We start from the raw sequence: 24,233 nt of genomic DNA, 5'->3' as shown, positions 1-24,233 counted from the left end.
TCCTGCTGCGGCGAGCGTCACCCAGGTCAGTGGGGAGGCTGCTGGCAAGCCATCAAAGTACTGGAGAGAAGCTCAGGTGGGAGCAGTGTTTCAAATCTAAATGCTCAGATGTGGTATAACCTTGCGTGTCCTTATGAAGCAAGATAAGTTTTCTGGGCTGTACACGTTTTATTTTGTGCTCTAAGGGGTTTATATATGACAAGAGTCAAGAGCCTGATGTCTAATGTAAAGCTTTTCATTTTGCCATCTTTATTGTTTCTTGGAAAGTTTGGGACCCCTTACAAGCACAGGTGACTTCGGTCCCATACAGGTCATAAAAATAAGTCAAAATTCAATGACTAAACAACAGTTCTTCAACAGTAAAAAAAAAAAAAAAATAACAGAAGTCATCAGTCTTTTTAACCCCTTTGCTGTTTTTGCAGCTTAACAAGGCACTGTGAGTTGCTCTCTTTTTTTCCGTCTGCTTCCACCCAGGGAACAAGACCACGTCACTTATTTACACTTCAAGCATTAGGATGTTGCCTGCTCCTTGCAGCAAGGGAAATGGTGCTGTTCTGCCACTTCATGCCACAGCTCCTCAGGTACCAACCTGTCGAGTAGTCGGACAGGTGTCTTCTGAAGTTACCTTAATTCTGGTGTTATTTACTAATAATAATATTCTTAAATACTTAAAAACTGGCTCATAAATAAATAAAATCAGCTGGCTGCCAGGTAGCTGGCACTCATGCTACTGGAACTCTTGGTAGAGCAGAGGCAGTCACGACTGTGAGCCAGTGGCAGTGGCATTACTTGGTGGCACTATGGCAACACTACTCTTACTTGTTGCTTGTGCCTTAGCAGCGTTTTCCAGGATTTTCTTTTTCCACTCTTCGTAGTCCTGCTTTGTTTCAGTTTTTGGCCGTTTACATGGTGCCTCCTCCTCATCTTCAGACCCTGTGAGAGAAGAAGTCCATGAGAGGCAGCTGTGGGCAGGATGTTCCTGGCACTAAGCATGGCAGGGAGCAAGTGTGCAGAGATGCATGAGCTCCCTCGCAGCACTGCCTCATCCTGTGGTTTGCTGCTCCCCTCTCACAGGCACCTCTTCCCCTCTGTGTCCAAGTGCAAGACTTGTTCTTAACTCTACCAGTGTGAACACCACTGTCCTTCTGCTAGGGTCCCCGTCTCAACATCAGCCAGTGTTTGCAGAATGGAGTAAGCTGCTGTGAACAGAGTGTTACAGCATATTACACAACTAAAACATAGGACACAAGGAAATGGAATGATGCTGCATCAGGCGAGGTTCAGCTTGGACACTACGGAAAGGCTCTTAACCGAGAGGGTGGTGGATCACTGGAACAGGCGCCCTAGGGAAGTGATCCCAGCACTAAGCCTGTCAGAGGTCAAGATGGGTCTGGACAATGCTCTTAGTCATGTGGTTTAGTTAGGTGGTCCTGCAAGGAGCAGGCACTCAGACTTGATGTTCTTTGTGGGTCCTGACCAACTTGACATACTCTACGATAAAATACCATTAAACAGCAATAAAACTCAGGGCTGCTCTAGTAACATGATTTTAGTTCATACCTAAATACAACTTACCACTGTCTTCCTGACAGTGCTCCAGGTTGGTGGTCAAGCTTTCAACTGTCTCTGCAGCCACTGGAACATCTTCTTCTAAAAAACAAGTAAGGTGCCTTGCTTCCAAATGGTGTTTGGAGCCCCAAGAGTGGTGTTCTACAGGCAGTTCCTTGGCAGCAGTGCCACCTTCCAGCAGCATCTCCCAGTCAGAGCAGTTCCCTGGTCTGGACTGGTGCCCATGCTGTACGTGCAGCACTGCCCCTCACCTCAAGGGTTGCACGGGCTGGCCAGCTGCTTTCACTAGCGCAGCTGATGCATTTGTAATCACAATGATCCACTATGTTCACACTCCACAAGCACACTGCTACCCTTCTGGATAACTTGGACAGGATTATCATGTTTCGCCCCCATTTCCACACTTGGCATTACAGAGGCCCACAACACGTACGCTCCCTGAACTAGTAGAGAAATTTCCTCCGAGCTGCCTTCAGCTGCTGTAGTGGTAAGGTAAGGTTTTTGGCTTTTTATAGGGCACCTATGGGAAAGTCTCTGCCTAGGGAGAGAGCGGCAGCTTTTGGTGTGGATTCAGGCAGCACATTCCAGAAAACTTTCTGAGATGAAGCCTGAAGCAGGGGTACTGTCAGTGGGAGAGTAAGAGTGAAAGCCTGGGAAAGGACAAAGGAGATAAGTAGGAGTGGAGATCTAAGCCCTGGAAGATACGTGTTGTATTTCAGTCTTCCTCCTCCACAAAAACAAGTGGAGAGAGTTGCAGGTTCAACAGCGAGTGAGAAAGATTCCTCATGTCTGCCCATGGCATGTGGAGGGATGGTATCGGGTAATGGCTCAATTACGGCCAGAAGAGTAAGGCTTGGGGTTGTTAATCCTGCAGCAAGGGAAAGGAAAACAGAAGTGAGTCAGTCAAAGCAACAGTGGTAGCAAGATGTTAATGTTCATTTGTGTGTCGTGTTGCCATGTTAACGGGATGCAGAAAGCAAGCAAGGAGGAGGAATCCAGGATAGGTCAGATAAGAGAAGCAGCAGTAGAGAATGTACGGAGCACAGATCATTACAGAAGAGAAGAAAAAATTTAATTTGGGCCTTGCTACGTGCTAAGCTGCTGCGACGTCCCCAGAAGTGATTACTATGACTGGGAACTGGGCTGCAGGAAACTTGTTGGAATAGATGGGCGGGTTGGGCTGAAGGTGATCAGAATAAAACCACAAGTGGAAAAGGATGGGGCACTGTGAGGCCAGGCGACAGGCACACTGTCTTACCGGGGTAAAGGCAAAAAACTTACTGCCGAGTTGCTGGCTCATCTTCTCCATCTGATTGGACAGCCGATCAAATATTGCTTTTTTCACCCCAGACATAGCCAACATTTTAGTTTTGTCCACTTTTAACTTCAAACACCTAGAAGAGAAAGTGAAGTTATCTCTGCACAAAACAACACTCCAGGAACCATTTTTCAGGTGAGGTGATGTTTACTATAGCAACTCTGGCTGGTTTTGTCCTATCTATTCCTTGTCTCGCTCAGAAACAAATTTGCCCAACAAATGGACCCCTCCAACTACTCGGCCAATACAGCTCAGCAAGTGAGACCCAGTGTTAGTCCAAGTTACAAGGAAAGGCCTGGTTTCCTACAGCTGCCTCCATTCCAGGGGCAGGGCACACTAAGCAAGACCCTTCAGACTATTCAGACATGCTGAATGAACCAGCTGCTTCCACTGAGCGCCGTGTCTGTTCAGTGTCCCGCTTGGCGTTTGAACCCACAGACGACCCCTCAAGCTGTACTCACTTGCACGCAGCAAACAGTGCAGCTGTTATAAAAAGTGGTTTTGAGAAATCGAGGTCCATCTGCTGTGCTTCAGAGAGGCTGGATTCATACCTAAAGAACAACAAGAAGAGAAAGCATTGCATGGTGCATTTGCCTCAAGCTGTTGGAATGAATTTGTCGCATGGAACTCAGCGGTTCAACAGGTCTTCTGTGGGGCCACTTGGTCCTTTGCAACTCAGTCAAGCAGAAACAGCTGCTACTGGCTGAGAAGAGCAAGAGACTAGGGAGAAAAAGGGAATTGGTACCGCGATTTTTAGTTAGAAGTATTTTATACTGGGGATCTGGATCAAGGCACACCAGTAAAATCTATTTCTTGTGCTCCCCATTCAGACTGCACTTTAATCCCTGCATTACATGACAGCTACAATGAGATGTTTTGCATAAATCCATTCTACAACAGGAGGTAGAACTGCAGTTTCTTTGACTCCTCTAGTATGTATTTTACGCAGCTAAAGGCTTCAATATAGAAAATGACATGAAGGAGGTGCAGCACTAAAGAATTCAGTAGTTTTGTTGCTTGTATTAAGCACCAACAACTATACACAGCCTTTGTTCACTCTCCTGCAACTCGTTTAAATTCTAAACCCCTAGTGGCATTTAAACATGGGCTCTCATGGTGACAGTACTGCAGAACAGAACCCTTAAGCGATTTCTCTTCTTAAAGTACATGGTACAGAGCGCAAAATTTTAGTTACGTCTGCTGAAGCTCCACTGAAGCGTTCTACATACTGTTTGTACAGGAAGCGTACTGCGTGTTGTAAGAGATCTGCTTCTCCAGAAGGGAGGATTTGTTTCTGCTGAGCATTTCTTCTCTGAACTGTGGCATGGTCAGCAGGTAAATGGAAGGCAGTGTGATGCCATGGACAAGCACAGGGACTGAGTGTCCTGTATTTTTATGTTATTCCCAGTTGAAGAACTGAGACTCGACAATGACTTACTGAGAGTCAAACCCCAAGTCTTTCCAACACGTATTCTACGAATTGGCTTAGGCCGGTGGGTGGTGTCAGCGCGGGGACCCCCCTCACGGCTCCAGTCAGCAGGAGGACCCCGGCCCTTCAAACCGGCGAGCTCTTTACACATCCCGGTAGCACAGAATCTCGCCAGCGGTTCCCGGTGTGCTCACGAGAGCCTCCTCACCTCTGCAGTATTTTCGAAGCGGTGCTCGTGGCCTCGGTGCAGCAGAACTGCACGGCCAGGTCCCGCAGCCGCAGCCCGGGCGTCACCTCCAGCAGGCACTCCAAGGACTTCAGGGAGCTCCGGTACGTCGTCTCGTTCAGCCCGGAGAGCTTAACGAAAGAGCTCTTTCGAGACAAAGACAAACCCCACGAGCGAGTGAGATTCCTCCCGGACATCTCGTTCGGGCCGCCCGAACCGATCAGGGGAAAAACTAGCCGCCGTCGCCGAAGAGAGTCAATTGCGGCGAGGGCAGCTGTGACCCGGGCCCGGCCGCCCCCGGCCCCCCCTCACCTTGTCCGCGGGGCGCTGGGCGCCGCGGGCCGCCAGCTCCAGGCACATCACGGCGGCGCCCGCGGCCGGCAGCCGCGCCACCAGCGCCGGGCCCTTCACCTGCGCCAGCCGCAGCAGCTCCTCCGCCTTCCTGCGCCGAACGCACCGTCAGACAGGGCTGCCCCGGGCCACCCCGCCCCGCCTGCACCGCCCCGCCCCGCCCGCCCCGGTACCTGAGGACGCGGGGCTCGGTGAGGCCCAGCCGGGCGCCCAGGCCCCGCACGGCGCCGCGCTCCATCCCCGCCCCGCCCCGCCCCGCGGCCCGAGCGCGGCGCCTCCTCGGCGCGGGCCAATGGGGCGGCGGCGCCGCGGTCACGTGACGGGGCTGCGGGGGCTGCTGGCGGCGGCGGCGGCGGCGCGACCATGGTGAGGGGCGGCGGGCCGGGCCGGGGCCGCCGGGGGGGGCGGGCGGTGACCCCCGCTGTCCGGGGCCGTGACCGCCGCTGTCCGGGCCGCTCCCGCCGCTCGGGAGGGCCTCGGCGGTCGCGTGCGGCCGCCCGGGCCGGGGCCGCGTCTCGGGCCCGAGGGCGCGGTGCGGGAACGGCCCCGGCCGCGGAAGGCGGCTCGGCCGGGAGGAGCGGGGGGTGGGGGACGGGGGCGCGGCGGAGCGATCCCCCCAGCCGAGGGACGGGGCCGGCAGCCCCGGGCCGCGCCGACGGCGGCGTCGGGGCTCGGGGCCGGCTTAACGCGGCCGGGGCGACGCGGGGACGATTCCTCTATCGTAGAAATCGTATAAAACGCTTTTGTGTGTTTTTTGGTAATTCCAGGCAGCTCCATCAGTTTTACTGCAGCGCGGAGCGTGCCCCGGGTGCTGTGGGTGGGCCGGCAGCTGCCCTGCTCGCTCCTGCCACTAACCCCCCTTCCCTTTAAAATGTCTCGGTGGCGACTGGTTGGTAGGAAATCCTGATAAAATCCCAACAGGAGGAGGTAGAAAAACCTCCTTGGGTAGATCACGTTCACTGTGATACTGAACGCAGGCATGTGACCAAACAGAAAGAAATGTCACGTATGGAATAGGCTCTAAGCACATCGGTTATCTAAAGAGAAGTAATTAATCATTTGGAGATTAAATGGAAGCGCGCTTCAGCACGGAACAGACACAAAGCCTTCTCCTTTGCATTATTGTGCTCTGCATCCAGCTTAAGGCACCTGTACTGCTAAAATACAAACTATTTGATAGGCTCCACATGCGTGCCTTGAATTTGGCCTTTTCAGTGCTGTGTAGTTCTTTCTCTCGAGTACTGCCAGTCACCAGGTTTATGCGGGATGGGCACCTTCACTAGTGAGCGGGTTGAACAGCGTGACGCCCTTCTCTGGAGTGTGGCTGAGGGCCAAGTGTCAAACTTGGTGTGAATCTTAAGAAGCCTTCCCGTGAGAGGAGTGTCAGAAAATCGTACACGGTAAGGTGTGATTTTTCACTTTGTGTGTTCAAGAGTAGTTTCTTTTGTGAGGATAGGCGTGGTCTGTAACAACGTTTTCTGCTGCAATAATACACTTTTCTGATTGCTGTCTGCAGGACAGCTTGTATTTCCCTCTCTGATAGGCCAGGCAGTAGACTTCTCCCAAGCTAGTTTGAGGTTTACAAAAATTCTTGTTTTCCAAGACAAGTTGCAGTTCACAGGTCTTTATTTAACAAAACAAAGAAGCAAACAGAAAAAAACAGCCCACACCACAGAACTGGCACCAAAAGCCAGCTTTCCTCACCCCTGCCGATTTTAGCTGCAGCATTTTGTGACTTCCCTGACTTGCATGTGGTAGCTGATAGTCCTTTCTTCAAAGCTAGAGAAAGGCTGTGGTCTCTCGCACAGAAACAGGTAGTGCAGCTGAAAGGGGCAGTTCTCTGTCCCTTCTCCTCTGCTCACTTGCTTCTTTGTGGCTTCAGAGGTAGAAACGTCAGGGAAGAAGTAAAGCAGAAAATTCTGTTTGCATCAGCTCCTTTTTTCTCAGTGGTTGCAGCGTTTCTAGTGGGTGTAAGACTCAGGCATTTCTGAAGACTAAATGGCTGCATAATTGCAGCAAATTGTGTTCACGCAGGGGTTGTGCCTTGTTGCACGTATGGACAAGGGAGGGCATTCTGTGCCCCGGTTACACAGTACTGCTGCTTTGCTCCTCTCAAAGTCTCTTCTGCTGCTGAGGCTTGTGTTCAGGGTGTTGTTTGTAGACTGGCGTAGGACTCCACAGTGCAGTGGCCCTTTTTGATAACAGGACACTCGGCAATACCATCTCGTGTGGATGAGGTACTCGGGGACATGATTTAGTGGTTGATAGGAATGGTTGGACTTGATTCTGTGTTATCAGGTTCCTAATTTGAAGTGGAAGATGCAGAGGTTTGTGTCTGATGGCAGAAATGGTTCCTGGTTGGGTGTGTGTCCTGCTGATTGTCATTGGCAGGCTTTTGCTCTGTCCTCTGAGGCATCTGTATCGGGACCTGTGTATCTTGATGTGATCTTGTGTATCGCTCAGTAATAACCAGCTGATGTGTGGAAGCCTCTGTTGTGCAGTGGAAAGTAGCTTGTTTTCTGAAGTAAGAAGGAGAAGGTAAGCTGATGAGCATTCAGACTTTGAAAACTGAAAAGTAAGAAAGAGTTGGAACTCGTTCAGTGGTGCTGCCGTTAACGTGTTTTCATGTAGAAGTAAAGCTGCTACAAACAGAAGGAAAAAGGGAATCTCTTGTGGTGATGTGGAAGTACTTCTGTCAGCAAATTCAGTCATGTGCTTATTACAGTTCCAGTGTCAAATGTAGTCTGGGGCCTCGCTGCCCACTAGAAGGCGGCTCAAGAGGTCGTGGTTAGCGTTAATGTTAATCCGCTGTTCCTCGGTGTGTGTTACTGTAGAGTTATATGGTGTGGTGAGAGCGTATGGTGTTCTGCTCAGTAGTGATGTCTTCTCTGGCGTGCTCGTACGGGGTCAGGGGACTGCAGGGTGTGACGGACGTGCTGGCAGAGACATAATGCAGCAAGCCAGTTACATGATGTTGTGATATTGATCCATGCGCACCGGTCCCAGCACTGTCATTTGCTGTTCCTTGAAAGTCTGGAATAAATAAAGCTTAGCAATTACAGCACAGTTCTGTTAGCAGAACATGCTCGCTTCACAGCTGGAAGTTTTCTGGAGTTTGTAGCTATTGAATTCCCTGGGGAATAGAGCTGTGTAGCCACAGATACTGCGTTCGCCTTGTGCTTAAGTTGATTTTTGGAAGGCCTACACTGTACGTGATTAATTAGAGAGAGCTTTCTAAGAGATGCAGTTACTCTCATTAGAAGAGGTAGGTTTTTTCTGTTGACAAAATAGACTTCTTAATTAGTTATTGTGCGTGGTTTGAATATTAGAGACACATTGATCCACGGAAGTGTCGGTTGGAAGGAACCTTTATGTCATATAACTTCCTGCTTGAAGCAGGATCATTGCCCATCTTGGATCTGTGCAGCTGAAACCCCTCAAGGGCAGGGAGTCACCACCTATTTGGGCACGATGGAGGCAAGAACAGTATTGCCTGGTGCTGTTTTCTGTATGTGGAAAGGAACAGTGGGGAGAGCAAGGGGGAGATGCTGTCTGAGACTTATTAGGGAGATTACAGCTGCAGAACAAGAGCCCAGTTAAATATGGGAGAAGGCAGGGGTGGGTGAAGGCTGCAATGCTCTATAGCCGTTAAGTTGCTGTTAAACTAAAACCTTTCTGTTTTAATGAAGACATCAATTTTAATCTGTCCTCAAAAGATGCTTATGGGGACTCCAAGCACAAGGTGTGGGAGGAGTGAAGATACTGTTTTTTTAAGAACATCAAGGTGATGTAATTCCTGGTCTGCTAGCTTCTTACCGAGATGTTATTGAAAAGAGGAGATCGGGAGTGTTCTGAACACAGTGGATGAGGGGGAACAAGTCTAAATAGTGGAGAAATTACTGAAGCTGCAGACTTAGAGAACCTGGCATGCAATTCACTGCGTACATGCAGCTGCAGTAGGAGAAGGCCTGTTATAGCTGGACTGGGGGAAAATCTGAGGCTGTAAGCAATGAATTTAATAAATATTGTAAGAAAATGCAGTAGGATCCTTGGGAAAGTGGAAGATGTTGAAAATTTGAGTTGAAGGCCTGGAATGTGCCTCTTTGAGGAGGGATGTCACTAGAACAAGTAGGGGACATGAAGAGTTGTTGCTTCTTCTCAGTTTTCTGTTGCCTTCTGCAAGCTGCTTCTATCTTCCAGAAGGCACCTACTGTACTTTATCCTTTACTTATCTGAAACTTGTCCTTAATAGACTTGTGAGGCTGAGATAGCAGTTAATTGGTGACTCGTGACTTGGGAGTACAGGCAAGCGTCTGTACAGCTGCAGTGTGTGCAGTCTGGGCCTTGCTTTGAAGCTTGGGAAAGAAGTAACAAGGGTTTGTCTCAGTGGAGTGATATTTCTGCATTCTCTGGAAGCTTTTTTCTTGCCAGATACTTGCAGTGGATTCCTGACCTCCAAACATTAGAAGGGAAAAGTTGACCCTGTTCTGTGCCCCTGGCTTTGCACTCCAAGAAGCAATGGTGTTCACAGGCTGCCCGTAACCTCGCTCCTCCCTGCACTCGGGTTTTTGCAGAGCACAGGGAGCTTTCTCCCTTCGTCATCACACAGCTGTTTCTGACAGCTCTGGAGCGGTCACACTGCAGTGTCCCCTGCACTGTGCTCTAAACTCCAGGAACCCAGTTTGAATCAAGCCATGAACAGCTTCATAAAAATAACTAAGTTCTGTTTGTTTTTGGGTTGTTTTTTTGTCCAGCCAACAACACAGCAATCTCCTCAGGATGAACAGGAGAAACTCCTGGATGAAGCCATTCAGGCTGTGAAGGTGCAGTCTTTTCAGATGAAGAGATGCTTGGTAAGAATGTGACTTAGAAATGCAATGAAGGTTCTTGTCTGCTAGGAGTGAAACAGTATATCAATACTGATCTCTAGTGCTGTGAAGAAAATTAACCCTCTATGCATCTGTCTGACTTTTCTCTTTCTTTGTCCAAAGGATAAAAACAAGCTCATGGATGCTCTGAAACACGCATCCAACATGCTTGGTGAGCTGCGGACTTCTATGTTATCTCCAAAGAGCTATTATGAGCTCTGTATCCTTTGAAATGAAAAGTTGAAATGCTGAATTTTGGATGAAATGTTCATCTGATTCGGTACAATAGCATCTTGTCGGTCTCAGATGCTTATTAGCACTTTTCTCCTCACTATTAGATATTGAGACATATTGTAGAAGAATATCCACTGATTTGCTCACTGCGCAAGTTCATCTTTTCCCTTTGGTGTAAACAGGTTTTTAATGTCTCTCATATCTTCCTTTGGGAGGTGTCATGAGTCTAGTCCTACAAAAAAACCTGCTCTGTATAACAACTTTGCTTGCAGTGCGCTGCTCCAAAATCTGTAAAACCAACTTTTTCCCTTCATTATTAACTTAGTTTCTAAGCATAAGTCAATGCCTCAATGTGTTTACTTGTACATACCAGGGTTTCTGAAGAGGGGAGCCTTTTCATGAGACTTGGGAATAGAATGTGAATGTATTCAAATACTGCTTTTTCTGTGTGTGGATGCTGTTGTGACACACAGTATGCCTCTGTTCAATCACATTCATTTGCTCCCTGTTTTGATTTACTTGTGATTTTTTTTTCCCCCCTTTTCTGATATACTAAAGATGACAATTGGAGGCTTGGGGTTAATTATGCACGTTTATTGTTTTGGAAGCACTGCCTACTTGTGCATGATTTCATTTGGCACAGCATCTTTCTCCTTGATGCGAATGAGCAAATGACAGTGGAAATTTGTTATATACATTCTAACTTAAAATCCTTAACCCTGAGAAAAAGACATGGCAATTTCCGATGAGCTGCACTACTTGGAAGTCTACCTGACAGATGAATTTGCCAAAGGACGGAAAGTGGCAGACCTTTATGAGCTAGTACAGTATGCTGGAAACATTATTCCAAGACTGTAAGTGCGTCTGTGTTAGCATGTGTTTGGTTTTTCTCTTGAACTGGTACATAGTGGTCAGGCTATGGGTCTGGATAATGACTGGTGCTGCATTCTTGCTTGATGGCAAGAATTCAGTTTGCAGTGGTGAATGGTATTTCTGCATATCTTGAGTGGATTGCTACAAGACTTCTGTGACATAGACCGAGTGCAGCTGCAGAAGGTCAATGTCTCCTGCCAGTGCATTGGTTTTGTGTGTGAACAAGATGAAAGCGCTTTGATTTTGGAATAAAGTTGGCGTTTCGGTAAAGAGCCGGTCAGTGAAAGATTAACCGAGTGCCTCATTCTGATCAGGAAGATTGAGTACACATTCATTAACTTTTTCTGTTCTCTGTTAATTAACTTGTACCTGAGGATCTAGATCTTAGACCCTGCTTCATAAGCATTTATCTCTTTGGAGAGTAAGAAGCGGGAGAAGGAGGCTGAAAAATCCTGTAACTTAATTCTTAAAAGCTTTGTGTTTCTGACTGTGGTTTTCTGTCTGTGTGTTAGCGTGCTGGAGGTGATACTGGAAGCCTTATCTTCAAATATGTGGCCATTGGGCTGGACTAGGTCTTCCAGACTTTCAGACTGAGGACTCGGATTTGTCTTGGTACTGCAGTTTTTAATTTCTGATCTTATGTACGTGCCAAGAAGACATTTTGGAGGCACCAGGTTGCATCCTTATGCAGTTTCTAAAGCAGTTTCTAAAGTTTGGCTAATGACTACTCAATGTCTTTACACCTCTGCATAATTGCTTGAGTTGTTTTCCTGCCTGCTTGATGTAGACTCTAGTTCTCCCTTTGTAACACTTCTGGTGCTTTCAGGGAAGCATGCCAAGTGGGTTGAGGCTGCTAAACCAAATGTGTGAAGGTTCTGAGCATTAGATGTGTTTTCTCTTAAGCTGAAGGGGAGTCCAAGTACATTGGAGCACTAGGCCTTTGCATCTTGCATGTATCTTCTGCCTATTGGTTAATATAGAGATGCTGAAGGAATGAGTACAGGCCTGGGGATTTGAAGAGTATAACATCTACCCTACTAGACTAGAGTGTGTGAGAATTCTAAATGCTTCACCATAATAGATCATTCATCTACGTGCACCGGAGCTGTTTGCCGGCTGAGTGGGGGACTAGAAGTACAGAGAAGCTGATCTGAGCATTCAGAACTGTATGCATGCTCGGCATTTACACATTCAATGTATAAAGCATTGTAATGAGGCTGAGGGGCTGTTCAGACTTGCTGTTCTCTGTAGCAAAGGAGAGTAGTTGTCAAAAGCTGTCCAAAATTATGGACCTAGATAATATTTTATTGCTTTCTGTGCTTTGGCAGTACTGCCAGGCTGGAAGAAAGGAGCTGTTGCCTTTAAGTGTGGTATTGTTACTCTGCAATTTATTGTTTGATTCTGTGCCTTTTGCAGGTATCTCCTGATAACAGTAGGTGTTGTCTATGTCAAGTCATTTCCACAGTCCAGGAAAGATATTTTGAAAGACCTGGTGGAGATGTGCCGTGGAGTGCAGCATCCTCTTAGAGGCCTCTTTCTTAGAAACTATCTCCTGCAGTGTACCAGGAATATCTTACCAGATGAAGGCGAGCAAGCAGAGTAAGACAGATGGGCTATAACTTTAAAAAAATTAATGTTTTTAATAAACACATCTAATTTTCCTATTTGATTTCCTTCAGATTTGAGAGAAGTAGATATGTTGTAACACTATAGGCTCGACAAGTGTCTTGTCCATTAAGGGTTCTCTTCCAGAACCAAGGTTCCTCACAAGTGAGGATGTGAACCTTTTTTACTAACCCAGATATCCCATCACACACTTTTCTACCTTCTTAAAAATTGGATGTTCACCAGTGGATGGAAGGATGAATGCCTCTCTCTGACAAGCTCCTCCTGTTCTTAACCTGTTCTCAATTGTAGTGAAGAAACCACTGGAGACATCAGTGATTCAATGGATTTTGTGCTGCTGAACTTTGCTGAGATGAACAAACTTTGGGTGCGGATGCAACACCAGGGCCATAGTCGGGACAGAGAGAAAAGGGAGCGAGAAAGGCAGGAACTGAGAATCCTAGTAGGAACAAACCTGGTTCGCCTAAGTCAGCTGGAAGGTGTTAACGTGGAGCGCTATAAGCAGGTGGGATGTCTGTTCATCCTTTCTGATTTATGTTACCTTTTCCATATGATTGAGAACTGTGACTTTGTCAGAAAACCTTTGTGTAAAGAATAAGTTGAGAACACAATGCAGGCACTCTCCTGCTTGGATGAAATGCATGCATGTGAATTTAAACTTAGGAAGTAATTATAAAGTCACTGCAAGACTTTTTTTTTTTTTTTTTTCCTTATTCCAGATTGTTCTGCCTGGAATATTGGAGCAAGTTGTAAACTGTAGAGATGCTTTAGCTCAGGAGTACCTCATGGAGTGCATCATACAGGTGAGCTGCTTAAATTTGGTTGCAGTGATGGGACACAGGGACACTCACTCCTGCATTTCTAGTCAGATTCATACTGCTGTCAGCTCTTCCTCATGAACTGGAAAACTGTCACTGGGACTCTTGCATAGTGTCTGTATTTTTTACCAGATAGGCAGAGTGGAGATTAATCCATTTTGTGCTCCTTCTGTTGCAGAAGCTTGTGAGCACCTGAGCAGCAGTGCCTGCGGTATGAGTGGTAGTAGGTAGCTGGGCCCTCAAGTTACCCACTTATCTGACACCTCTTGCTTCATGCACTTACCTGGTCACGGTCTGCTTGGGCAACAGTAAAGCATTTGTAGGCCAAACTCTATTTGCTGTGTGGCTATCTGCTTTAGAATGACTCTGTTGCATTTTACTGCTATGTAACGATGGGCAAATCAAGTTTATAACTCGATGACTATTATCTAAAACTTCAGGTTTTCCCAGATGAATTTCACCTCCAAACCCTGAACCCATTTCTCAGAGCCTGTGCTGAGCTGCACCAAAATGTGAATGTGAAAAATATAATTATTGCTTTAATTGACAGGTGAGTGACCAAGGGGGTGGAAATCGGCTCAAAATTAAGGTTTTATTTTGCGCAAGAAGATGATAATTCTGCTAGCATTTGAAAGCTTTCTATTTTTTATATTGCTTAACTTCACTATTTCCATGTCTATCAGCAGTAAGTAAGACTGTGAAGAATATTATTTCTTTAGCTTCTGCTCTCTGGACCCTGCTTTTACAACTTCCGATGAAAACTGCTTTAAGGACTGATTAAAAGTTGTGAACAGATTAAGCCAGGAAACAACCCATTTAGTATTGACTGCTGTCGTAAACTCAAGTGGCGGCAGTGTTCTGCTCCAACAGCCACATCTGTCATAGATGCTTCTTGGAGATCATGATGGCTAAATCGTACAGCAAGGTTACTTCACCTTTCAATTTTGGTCACAGAATATAACACATGCTTCTTCAGAAAAGAGCTAGCAGGAAATGGAACTCCCTTTGTCATTCTCAGCTTACTGCTAGCTTCCTGCCTGTTCTCCCAAAAGTGTGTCTTTCCTGCGAAGGTCCTGCTTGAAATGGCTTGTGCTGAATTCAGTTAAGGGGGAGAAGCTGAAACTGAAGTTTTGATTTGTATTCTGAAAGGAAAAAACACAGATTACCAGTGAGTACCTGTGCTTTATTGCTACAGAAAGGAATTACATTTCTGTGGCTTTTTGAAGCCTGAAAAAAGCCTTGCCATTGCATTTGCACACAAATGTATGTACGTTTGTGTCTCTGGTCCGTGTATCAATGCACAGACTTCAGTTACTAGAGGGGTCCTGAATCCCTCTGGCATTCAGCAGTGAGTCGGGTGGTTGCGGCTTTGTTTCCTGATCTCCTCCACTGCCTGGAGATGGAGTGTGTGTCTTGTGCGTGGCTGGTATAACTTAGGGTCTGGAGTTTTTCTTTAATAAATGTGTCGGTTGTTTTCTCCAGGCTGCGTTAGATCTGTTTGTTCAGAATTTGGTTCAGTATCTTGTGCATTTGGCAGAGAAGCAGCTCTGCCTTCTTCCCGAGATGTTCTCAGGAATTCACAGGTTTCCTATGCTTTGCTGCCGTAGCTGAGGTTTCTCGTAATTTTGTTAGTTTAAAAGAAAAAAAAAAAAAGCCCACCAAAAAAAATTAATCTCAAGAAGCATTACTTTATAACGGTCTATTTTCTGAGGCTGTCTTGACTACTTTCAGCAGAGGCCACAGGATCTTTTGCTAGGTTCTTACGTAAGTGTAGCCATGTAGTTCTTGCAAGAAGGCTTTCCTTGCGTAGGTTTTGGTGTCATGTCTAGTTAGAGGACTGAAACAGCTTCGGAATTACCTCCACAGCAAGTATTCTTGTGTTACTGCTACAAACAACAGTAAGTGACTGACTAGCAGTGAGCCTGCTGCCCTTCTAGACTTAATCACCACTGATAGTGTCCTGCAGCATCTTCTTGTGTGGGCCACAAGGTGAAGGTAGAAAGGTGGTGGTGTGATGATCATCGTCTCAATGGTCATCCAAAAGTGCAGCAACTTGTGCTTACGACTGTAATGTTATTCCAGGTGTTGGAAGATAGGAGTGGATCTGTTCTTTGAATGCATGCCTGTGGGGAAGATGTTGCTCTTGTGTTTAGATTGGAGTCGTTGAGAGCAGTTGTTGGGCCTTTCAGTACTGTGTAGTTAAGATGTGATCTGCTCTGTACAGATAGCATCTGTGCATTTCTCATCTTTATTTCAGCTGGTGTGGGATGATTAACACTGAATATCAGTGACTGCTGAGGGAGCTTGTGAAGCTTCAGTCCCTATTCCCATGGGGCTTTCCTGTTAAAGGGATCTTTCTTCAATAGTCTTGCTGCTTTGGGATCCTTCTTACCTTCCTAAACCGTTTGTACCTTTTCATTATTCTGCTGTCTGCCTGCAACTTGACTGTACTTCATAGTGTGCTGGCCTCGCCCTCCGAGCTGTTTCCAAGAAAAGCTGCCTTGACCCACTGAGAAAAGGCAGTGATTGTTCCTGGCTTTAGCAAGTCTGCTTCTTACCATCCTAATGAAGCATAAGAGTAGCTCAATGTCTGGTTTTTTCTTGGCAGTGGAGGTTTTTTGGTTTTGGTTTTTTTTAAAGCACCTCAACCTTTTCTTACCTGCCTTTGTTTCAGACCCAAAGTTTAGAAACCCTGTAAGAAAACTCAATCATGTGCCTTTTCCTAGATACTTTGGAGGTCTTTGTCTAATTCAGAATAGAATAAAATCCCTTAATGATGAGGAAGCAGACATAACGATGCTGAGCTTTTTAAGCTGCAGCTTTGGTAGGCTGGTGGCCTTACTGTAGCAGTTCTTCTTACCTTGCATCTGATTTCTGCAGAACGGGTGGTTGGCAAGACTTCCTCCTGTTACAGAGAGAGCTCTACAGCATCTTTCACGTGCTTGCTGGATAGCAATCTCCTGCTTTGTTTTTTTTTTTTCCAAAAAAAAGCATTCTTCTCCACTTCACGTTTATTTTGTATTTGCTCTTTGCAAACAGTGGAAGTCCCAAACGTGTTGGTCTGTCTTTGCTGACTTAACTATGCTTTGTCTCTGTATTTCTTCAGTTTTTTTCCTCTGGAGACTGCTTTGCAGGGAATGCTACTAGGTGTCAAACTTGAGCAATATCACTGAATGGGCATGGGATATTTGCTCTTCCATCAGCCTGCTGTGTACCTCTTTCTCTGCTGGGAAGAACAGAACATGGGCTGCTTGCTGAGGAATGTGGATCATGAAACGTCCTTCTTGCTCTTTCTTCATCTTCCTGTCTCTGTCAGCACTCTGTTCCAGGACTGGTATTTACCAGGCTCTGTAGCTCTTAAGGCTTCTGACTTCTGTTAATTTCCTTTTTGCTAGTGATAGAGCTTGCAAATACACCTAGAGAACTTGCTGTTTCTGCCAGTATCTCTTTCTGGCCTGTGACTGAGGAATGGAAGAACTATGCTGACCAGGCTGCCTTCTTTTGTCTGTACCAGGTTAGCTTTATTTGCACATCGTGAAGATGGACCTGGTATCCCAGCAGATATCAAACTGTTTGATATCTTTTCGCAGCAGGTTGCTACTGTTATACAGGTATGCTGGGTGTTCTTGCATGCAGTTTGGGGGCTTTATTTGCCAAGACAGGCCCTTCTTTTATCAACGTGGTCCTGCCTTAAATTTCAGTCTCGCCAGGACATGCCCTCTGAGGATGTGGTATCTTTGCAAGTTTCTCTCATTAACTTGGCTATGAAATGCTACCCGGACCGTGTTGACTATGTTGATAAGGTGTTGGAGACAACCGTGGAAATATTCAATAAACTTAATCTGGAACAGTAAGTAAAATGTCTCTTCTGTTCTCTCTGGAGTGGCAGTTAATACTCTTAAAGTCCTGATTTCTGCATTTCACCACATTTGGCGAGATAGCAGAGATGTGCTTTAGGGGTGCAAGATCGCTGCTTTTAGGCCAAACTGTAGAGGGTCATGATAAACTACTGACTAACCAGAGCTTGCGCACCTGTGCATAAATCCTACTGTGCAGCCATACAGCTGCACAATGTGATGCCAAGCAGTGTGTAGTCATTATCTGTTTATCCCTTACAGCCCTTCAGAGTTACTCCCTTTGCTGGATTTGCAGCCACAGCCTCTGCTTCTGCTATCAGCAACTTAAAACGTGTAGTTTCCACTGTACATCCTAAAAAGCAAGCTATAACTTGTTTTGGTACTTTATTTCCTATCTCCCTAGCAGTAAGTTGCTTAGGTGTTGTGGTAGTCATCAGAGTTGGTATTGATGCAGGCTTTGAATCTGTCTACATGTGTGAATTATTGATTAATTGTGGTTTTCACATGTGTTTTCTTTTAGTATTGCAACCAGCAGTGCTGTTTCGAAGGAGCTGACTAGGCTTTTGAAAATCCCTGTTGATACTTACAACAATATCCTGACAGTTCTGAAACTAAAACATTTTCACCCACTCTTTGAATACTTTGATTACGAGTCCAGGAAGAGCATGAGTTGTTATGTGCTTAGCAATGTATTGGATTATAGCACAGAAATCGTGTCACAAGAACAGGTATGGTCTGAGTAACCTGAAATTCTAGATGTCTAACTACTGTTTGAAGACTTGCAAACCCATACTGAGTGACTTCATGCAGGGCATGCTTTGTTTCCTAGCCTTCATTCCCCTGCACACCCCCACCTCACCATCTTAGTAGCGCAGGCTTTATCCCCCTTGATAATTCTTCCACCTGTGTTCCGAAGTATCTTATCTCTGCACATCTTGCCTAGCCTCATTCTAGAGACTGCTGTTATGTTTGAACAAAGACCCAGAATCCCCTTAAAACTAGGCCTTTTACCTAAAGACAGCTGGGTGGTACTTTTGGAATTGAAATTTCCTCTCTAGTGTTGTGCTGTCCCCTGTGTGCTAACAGGAACCCTTTTTCAGGGAGTAAAGCAAATGTATTCTAAGGCATCACTGCATAATTGACTTCCCTAATGCTTTGTCAGCAGAGTGAATGGCTGTAAGGATGTTCCCAGTGCTGTCAGCTTATGCTAAAGGACTGCTTTGGATTAAATGGAGCTTATGTTGCCTTTAACAGGTTGATGCTATCATGAATTTGGTATCCACGCTGATCCAGGATCAACCGGATCAGCCTGCAGAAGATCCTGACCCTGAGGACTTTGCTGATGAGCAGAGTCTTGTGGGAAGATTTATTCATCTTTTGCGTTCAGATGACCCAGACCAACAGTACCTGGTATGGTGATCGGTGCTTCTGAATGCTTGTACTCTCTGAACTGTCTGTTCTTGCATATCGTTACTGTGCAAAAACCTGGTGTAACTGGGTGCTGGGGTGTTGCTGCTCTGGCATTACAGGCTTGGTGGAAAACATTGTGTGACACCTCTAATGGAAGTATGAAATGTCATTTAAACCCTCGCCTGCTTTCTCTGAATAAAAGCATTTGTGGATTTAAAGATTTTGCCCTGTGAGGTGGCAGTTTGGATGGAACTGTGTTAGCTTGTGGTAACTCTTAATTAATTATCTGACAACTTTGTATAACTATCTGTCCGAAAAGCAGCAAGTGACGTATGGAGCACTGTGCCATTTGCATTCTCTTGGTATCAGAATAAACAACAAAGCTCAGAAAATACAGCTGATTTGTTTGGCCTTGTGGATTTTAATTACTCCAAAGTACAAGCCCTTCATATAGCATGTAGCCTACTGCTGCATAGTGGTTACAAATGTTTTCCTCCCTGCTTGGTCCTTCCTTAAGAGCAGATTTGTTCTGTCCTTGAAACTCATGCATTGTTACTTGTAACAGTGAGTTGATCCATCAGAGCTTTATGTAGTTCTCTGACGTTCATCTGCTGTTTCTGGCTCTAGTTTAGTTCAAGTGTAAATGTTCTCTGTATATTGAGAAGTGTGCACTGGGGTAGAGGGACGGGAATGTTCTGTCTATACAATAGATAGAAATAATCCCAAAATAAGGGGAGCTTAGGCAGCTGTAGGAAAAGTTTGGGCAGACACTGCATAAAAAGCTTCAGGGGCTGCACAGGTTTAATTTCAGCAAAGTGCTTTCTATGTAGTCCTCCCAGAACACTGTCATTTACCTGATGCTCACACCATTTCTGCTTGATGCTCTTGTTCCAGCGTGCAGATTAAGTTACAGATGCAAAGAACACCTCTCTTTCCAGAATTCTCTAAGCTTGTGGTGCTTCTGTTTTAGATCCTAAACACTGCCCGGAAACACTTTGGTGCAGGTGGCAACCAGCGTATTCGTTTTACACTACCACCACTGATTTTTGCTGCATACCAGCTTGCTTTTCGGTACAAAGAGAACTCCAAAGTGGTAAGTTGACTTCTTGGTAACTCTTATACTTGCTGGTTTTTTGCTTTCTAAAAAATGTGGTTTGTCTACCATATGTGAAGACTTGATACAGAATGCCAGTGGTTTTTGCCGGAGGTAGATTTTTACGTGAGGTGTGAATGCTTTCTAATTTGAGGAAGATTTTTATCAGTTAGTCTTAAATTACCTCAGCGCATGAGGAATGGTGAAGCAGAAGTCGGCTAGTTGTGTTCATTCATGAAGGTGACTGGTTATGTGTTTTTACAAGGAGACTGGAGACGTAAGACACTGCAAGTGATGGCATGTAGCTGATTTAAATCTGGGTATTGAAATTGATCAACTACTGAATCTGTAGCTATACTGTTTCTAAAAGCAAGTGCTCCTTTGTAGGTTAACTTATTGCAAAAGCGCACACTAAACAATCACTGATCCATTTTGGCTCTTTAACGCTTTCTGACTGGGATAGTTACACTTCAATGTGTATTTTGACTTACTGGGGGGATATATTGTGGAGAAATAAGTTAAAATACTGTTTGTTAAAACGCTCCTCAAAAGAAATGTTTTAAAATTCTCTTCAGCTTTTGATTGATGCTCCAGATGGAATAGAATTTTTCTCTACTTTGCTAGTTCAGCTTTTGCTCGGTTGGGTTCTAAGCATAGCTGTGGTAGCTGCAGTTGCCTGTAGGCTGCTGAGGAAAGTTTCTGTGAGCTGGTAGGAAAATGGGTGTGACCTGTTGGTACTTTGATGGCCCCCTGAGGTCAGCACAGCACTGCTAGGGCCCTCACTGCTACCTCAGTAAATAAGCAGTGGGAGCACTAAACAGGTCTTACTACCATTTAGATTTTGTTTTCCTTATAGCAATAGTCTTGTGCAAGCTTTGACTTATCTCACTTCTCCAGGATGATAAATGGGAGAAGAAGTGCCAGAAGATCTTCTCGTTTGCTCATCAGACCATCAGTGCTCTCATCAAAGCTGAACTGGCCGAACTGCCTCTTCGTCTCTTCCTGCAAGGAGCACTGGCTGCAGGAGAGATCGGCTTTGAGAACCATGAAACTGTGGCCTATGAGTTCATGTCCCAGGTGAGTGTCCAGGTGTTACAGTCCTGTGATACCTTAAATTTGGCTTGGGTAGGTTTCCTGAACATTGAACCCTCCACAGCTGAATTGACAGACAGCTAATGTGACTGTGTAGAAACTCCTCATCTTCCTCTTTGCTTCCCAGGCTGCTGTGGAGCTCAGCTCCATTGCTACTGATTTGAATACTCAGTCTGACAACGTGTTGCTGTGCTGCATCCTACTTGCATAAGTGCTTCACTGAAGGAGCGTGGCTTTCTCAACATAAAATGCTCCTTCACTGTTTCAGAGACTGTCTCCCAGCTCCTGTTATCCAGCTGGAATTACCCTGACCAGGAGCAAGAAGTATTTCTTGCAAGACTTATTTCCTGTCTGTGGATTTGACTTGATTTTGACCCTCTCAACTAAAATTTTTTGGTTTTTTTCCACTGCCTGGAGCTTTTAACCAATGTAAAACCGGACATTTTCCTGCCATGTCACAAGCAGGTGTGATTTGGGTTTTTCCTGATGTGTTCTATAGCAGTGACTGAACCTTGCTTTCTCCCTTGACCAGGCCTTCTCTCTATATGAAGATGAAATCAGTGATTCAAAAGCACAGCTGGCTGCCATCACCTTGATAATTGGGACGTTTGAGAGGATGAAGTGCTTCAGTGAGGAGAACCACGAGCCTTTGAGGACTCAGTGTGCGCTGGCAGCCTCCAAGCTCCTTAAAAAGCCAGACCAGTGCCGGGCTGTGAGCACTTGTGCCCATCTGTTCTGGTCTGGCCGAAATACTGACAAGAATGGAGAGGAGGTACGAATGAAGTGACAGTGGTGTAATACAGGCTACCTTGGTAATATGTCTTCTGAAGGCGCTTTCTTCCATAGCAGATGTATCACTCAGTGATGTGGTTGGAATGAATTCTAATATGTGAAGCTTCTAAATCTCACTGCAGTGTGAGCTGTGTAAATACAAAAATGGAGAAAACTCAAAATTTAAGGATGGAAGTGCCATACACGTTTATCAGTGTCAGCTAAGTTAGGACTGGTTGCCAAAGCACAGTCTGCATTTTGCCTGTGTTTATTACAGTAGCTGTGTTTGAACCACTGAACTCCAAATTAAAGATACAAGCTGATGAAGTTAAAGGTAAAAATAGTGTTCTTCAGGGCTTGTCAGTAAGCTGTTGTAATTAGAGTGCAGTGTTTGCTATCTGTTTCTCAAAGCATGCATTAGAGTATGTATTAACAAAATTGAGTTAATTGATTTTGTAATTGAAGGCTTTCAACAACTGTTCACGCATTGCCTGATTTAACAAAACTTAAAACTGGTGGCAGTCAGGCAAGGCAAGTTTTGCATGACAGCTTGTTCAGCACAGTTTGTGTCACTCCTGTTTCATGTTTCTGTGGTAGAGCGCCAGGAAATGCCATAGATGTGCCAAGGGAAGAGTTGCTGGAGATCCCTAAGGTTCTTTTATTTCTTGTAACTTCCAAGATTTTTTCTTCTAGCTTCACGGAGGAAAGAGGGTGATGGAATGCCTGAAGAAGGCTCTGAAGATAGCAAATCAGTGCATGGACCCTTCTCTGCAAGTCCAGCTTTTCACAGAAATTCTGAACAGATATATCTATTTTTATGAAAAGGAAAATGAGGCGGTGAGTGGAAATGCATTCTCTATTGCATCTCTTTTAAAGAATGTTTCTGTAAGCTCTTCATTCACACACCCCAAATCACGTCTCTTCAACTCGCTCGGTGGTCTGTCACAAGAGGCACAAGTTCTGGTAATAACAACAGAAATGTCAGTTCTAGGTAAAACTTCATTCTTCTTATGTTGCGGGAAAAACACCAAATGTTTGCAGTTTAGTTACGAGCATAAGTATTGTGGGACTTGGATGCCTTAAGTACTTACCGATCAGAACTTACTAGGACTCAGAATCTTATTAGTTTCTCATCAAACTTTCGAGGTACTTGACTTAAGATGCATGTAAGGGAACGAAAATTCTTACTGCTGTTCGAAGTCATTGCTGAGTGTGGTACAAATGGTTGGTGTAGGCTTTAATTTAAAGAGATAGATACAACATCTCATGTACAGGCTTAAATTCAGCATCTGAAGTCTGAGAGTTACCTCAAACATTTTCTGTTAGCACATCATTATTAAACTTTGCCAGTTTGGAAGAAATGCCTGCTCAAGTAGGGTTTAACATCCCATCTGACATTATTTGATCAAAAGCAGGCGTTAATAGCCTGTTCTGAGAGAAGGTCTACACAGGTTCTGGGCCTTATCAGTATTTGTAAGAGCTGCCTGAGTACCAGTAGTCTAGAGACAAGTCTGGTAAAACCAGTGCCTGCACACTTTTACTTGGCTCTCATTGATGACTTCTGCTCTGTTTGCCTCCTCCTGCAGGTGACAATTCAGGTTTTGAATCAGCTTATACAGAAGATAAGAGAAGATCTCCCAAACCTTGAATCTACTGAAGAAACAGAACAGATCAACAAACACTTTCACAACACACTGGAGCACTTGCGTCTGAGGAGGGAATCACCGGAATCTGAGGGGCCAATTTATGAAGGTCTTGTCCTTTAGGAAGATACACGCTGTACTTATTTCTTTTCATTTCCATACCGTACTTTTTTAAGATAGATTCATAGGTTGTGCCTTTCAGAAACGTTGAGTTAAGTTAACATTCATGTGTTCAGTCTGGCACTTCAAACACTTGTGTTGAGTACTTTAACAGATTGGAAAGGTTGGACCAGCAGCTGCAGGTTTAATCAGTTGGCATGGCTGAAACTTTCTTTGAAATCCACATGACATGGTAGGGCTCTTCGGTCCTGATTTCTCTTCTGTCTGTTCACTGTTGCTTCTTTAGCACTAGAGCTCTAAACTGGCAGTGACTGTCATCTGAAACTGTCTGATCCTTGCAGAGCATTGGATTTTTGGGATTATCGTATGTCAGACTCTGCTCGTGCTTTTCTTTTAATGCAAGTTAAGACTAAGTGTAATATTTTTCCCTAAAAACTAGAATATATTAATGCATGTTTGGAGAGTTTTAAAGTACCACGTTCAAAAACAGAAGTTATATTTTGCATATTAAGGCTCTGTGACATTCAGCGAGGGCCAGTACTGTGCACAGGGCATATTTATCAAGATAATTTTGTTCCAAATAGTATAAAAATAGAGAAATTGCAATCTATATAGATATGTATAACCTTCATTACTGTAAATTTAGGGGAAAATGCATTACACAAGTTTATTCGGTATCATGATTTTGCACCAGTGAAACAATAAAGTTGCTATTAACACCTGCTGTACCTGTCTCTTCAGAGCCCACTGAACCCAGTGCTAATGTGGAACTTTCTGATAAAAGCAAAGGAGCTGCTGTTCTGTAGTGACAGAAGAATCTGAGATGTAGTTGACCTGGACAATCTGTGAGGCTGCTTGCATTTCTAGTGTAGAATTTTATCATTCAGAAACAGTATTTCCTCAAATGATGCTGAGATGGTATGTTTGCATTTCAG

General features: G+C 45.1%; 2 protein-coding genes across 4 annotated transcripts; one reads left to right on the top strand and one right to left on the bottom strand.

Annotated features, from left to right (window-relative positions):
* Nucleotides 1-219: 219 nt before the first annotated feature.
* ORC6 (origin recognition complex subunit 6) lies at nucleotides 220-5,142 on the bottom strand. 3 transcript variants are annotated; one of them, XM_069868189.1, is made up of 7 exons: nucleotides 5,067-5,142; nucleotides 4,855-4,984; nucleotides 4,525-4,688; nucleotides 3,349-3,438; nucleotides 2,851-2,963; nucleotides 1,576-1,650; nucleotides 220-933 (listed from the first exon to the last, which is right to left on the bottom strand). In XM_069868189.1, the coding sequence occupies exons 1-7, from the start codon at nucleotides 5,129-5,131 to the stop codon at nucleotides 758-760; spliced, it is 813 nt and encodes a 270-aa protein (XP_069724290.1). In that variant the 5' UTR covers nucleotides 5,132-5,142; the 3' UTR covers nucleotides 220-757. The 3 variants fall into 3 exon arrangements, with proteins under 3 accessions (XP_069724290.1, XP_069724291.1, XP_069724289.1); XM_069868190.1 differs by having other exon boundaries at nucleotides 1,576-1,647; XM_069868188.1 differs by lacking the exons at nucleotides 220-933; nucleotides 1,576-1,650 and adding an exon at nucleotides 1,885-2,437.
* Nucleotides 5,143-5,160: 18 nt separating this feature from the next.
* On the top strand, nucleotides 5,161-24,017 carry VPS35 (VPS35 retromer complex component). Its single transcript, XM_069868175.1, has 17 exons — nucleotides 5,161-5,259; nucleotides 9,648-9,746; nucleotides 9,885-9,981; nucleotides 10,726-10,849; nucleotides 12,285-12,467; nucleotides 12,786-12,999; nucleotides 13,214-13,297; nucleotides 13,753-13,862; nucleotides 16,827-16,923; nucleotides 17,014-17,162; nucleotides 17,690-17,897; nucleotides 18,424-18,579; nucleotides 19,550-19,672; nucleotides 20,570-20,749; nucleotides 21,297-21,536; nucleotides 22,229-22,372; nucleotides 23,122-24,017. The coding sequence occupies exons 1-17, from the start codon at nucleotides 5,257-5,259 to the stop codon at nucleotides 23,299-23,301; spliced, it is 2,391 nt and encodes a 796-aa protein (XP_069724276.1). The 5' UTR covers nucleotides 5,161-5,256; the 3' UTR covers nucleotides 23,302-24,017.
* The last annotated feature ends 216 nt before the right edge of the window (nucleotides 24,018-24,233 follow it).

The sequence above is a fragment of the Phaenicophaeus curvirostris genome, chromosome 14, assembly GCF_032191515.1.
Source record: "Phaenicophaeus curvirostris isolate KB17595 chromosome 14, BPBGC_Pcur_1.0, whole genome shotgun sequence".
Lineage (NCBI taxonomy): Eukaryota > Metazoa > Chordata > Aves > Cuculiformes > Cuculidae > Phaenicophaeus > Phaenicophaeus curvirostris.
Note: the sequence above shows the minus strand (reverse complement) of the source record. Positions and strands in the feature narration are given on the sequence as shown.

What these genes read in the sequence shown, in the direction of transcription:
- ORC6 (XM_069868188.1), bottom strand. Translation starts at nt 5,131, where the DNA reads ATGGAGCGCGGCGCCGTGCGGGGCCTGGGCGCCCGGCTGGGCCTCACC. An exon ending in CCCAGCGCCCCGCGGACAAG is followed by an intron (nt 4,689 to 4,854) that starts GTGAGGGGGGGC and finishes TTGTCTCGAAAG; the next exon opens with AGCTCTTTCGTTAAGCTCTC. An exon ending in GATGAGCCAGCAACTCGGCA is followed by an intron (nt 2,438 to 2,850) that starts GTAAGTTTTTTG and finishes CCCTTGCTGCAG; the next exon opens with GATTAACAACCCCAAGCCTT.
- VPS35 (XM_069868175.1), top strand. An exon ending in CCTATGAGTTCATGTCCCAG is followed by an intron (nt 20,750 to 21,296) that starts GTGAGTGTCCAG and finishes TCCCTTGACCAG; the next exon opens with GCCTTCTCTCTATATGAAGA. An exon ending in CTGACAAGAATGGAGAGGAG is followed by an intron (nt 21,537 to 22,228) that starts GTACGAATGAAG and finishes TTTTTCTTCTAG; the next exon opens with CTTCACGGAGGAAAGAGGGT.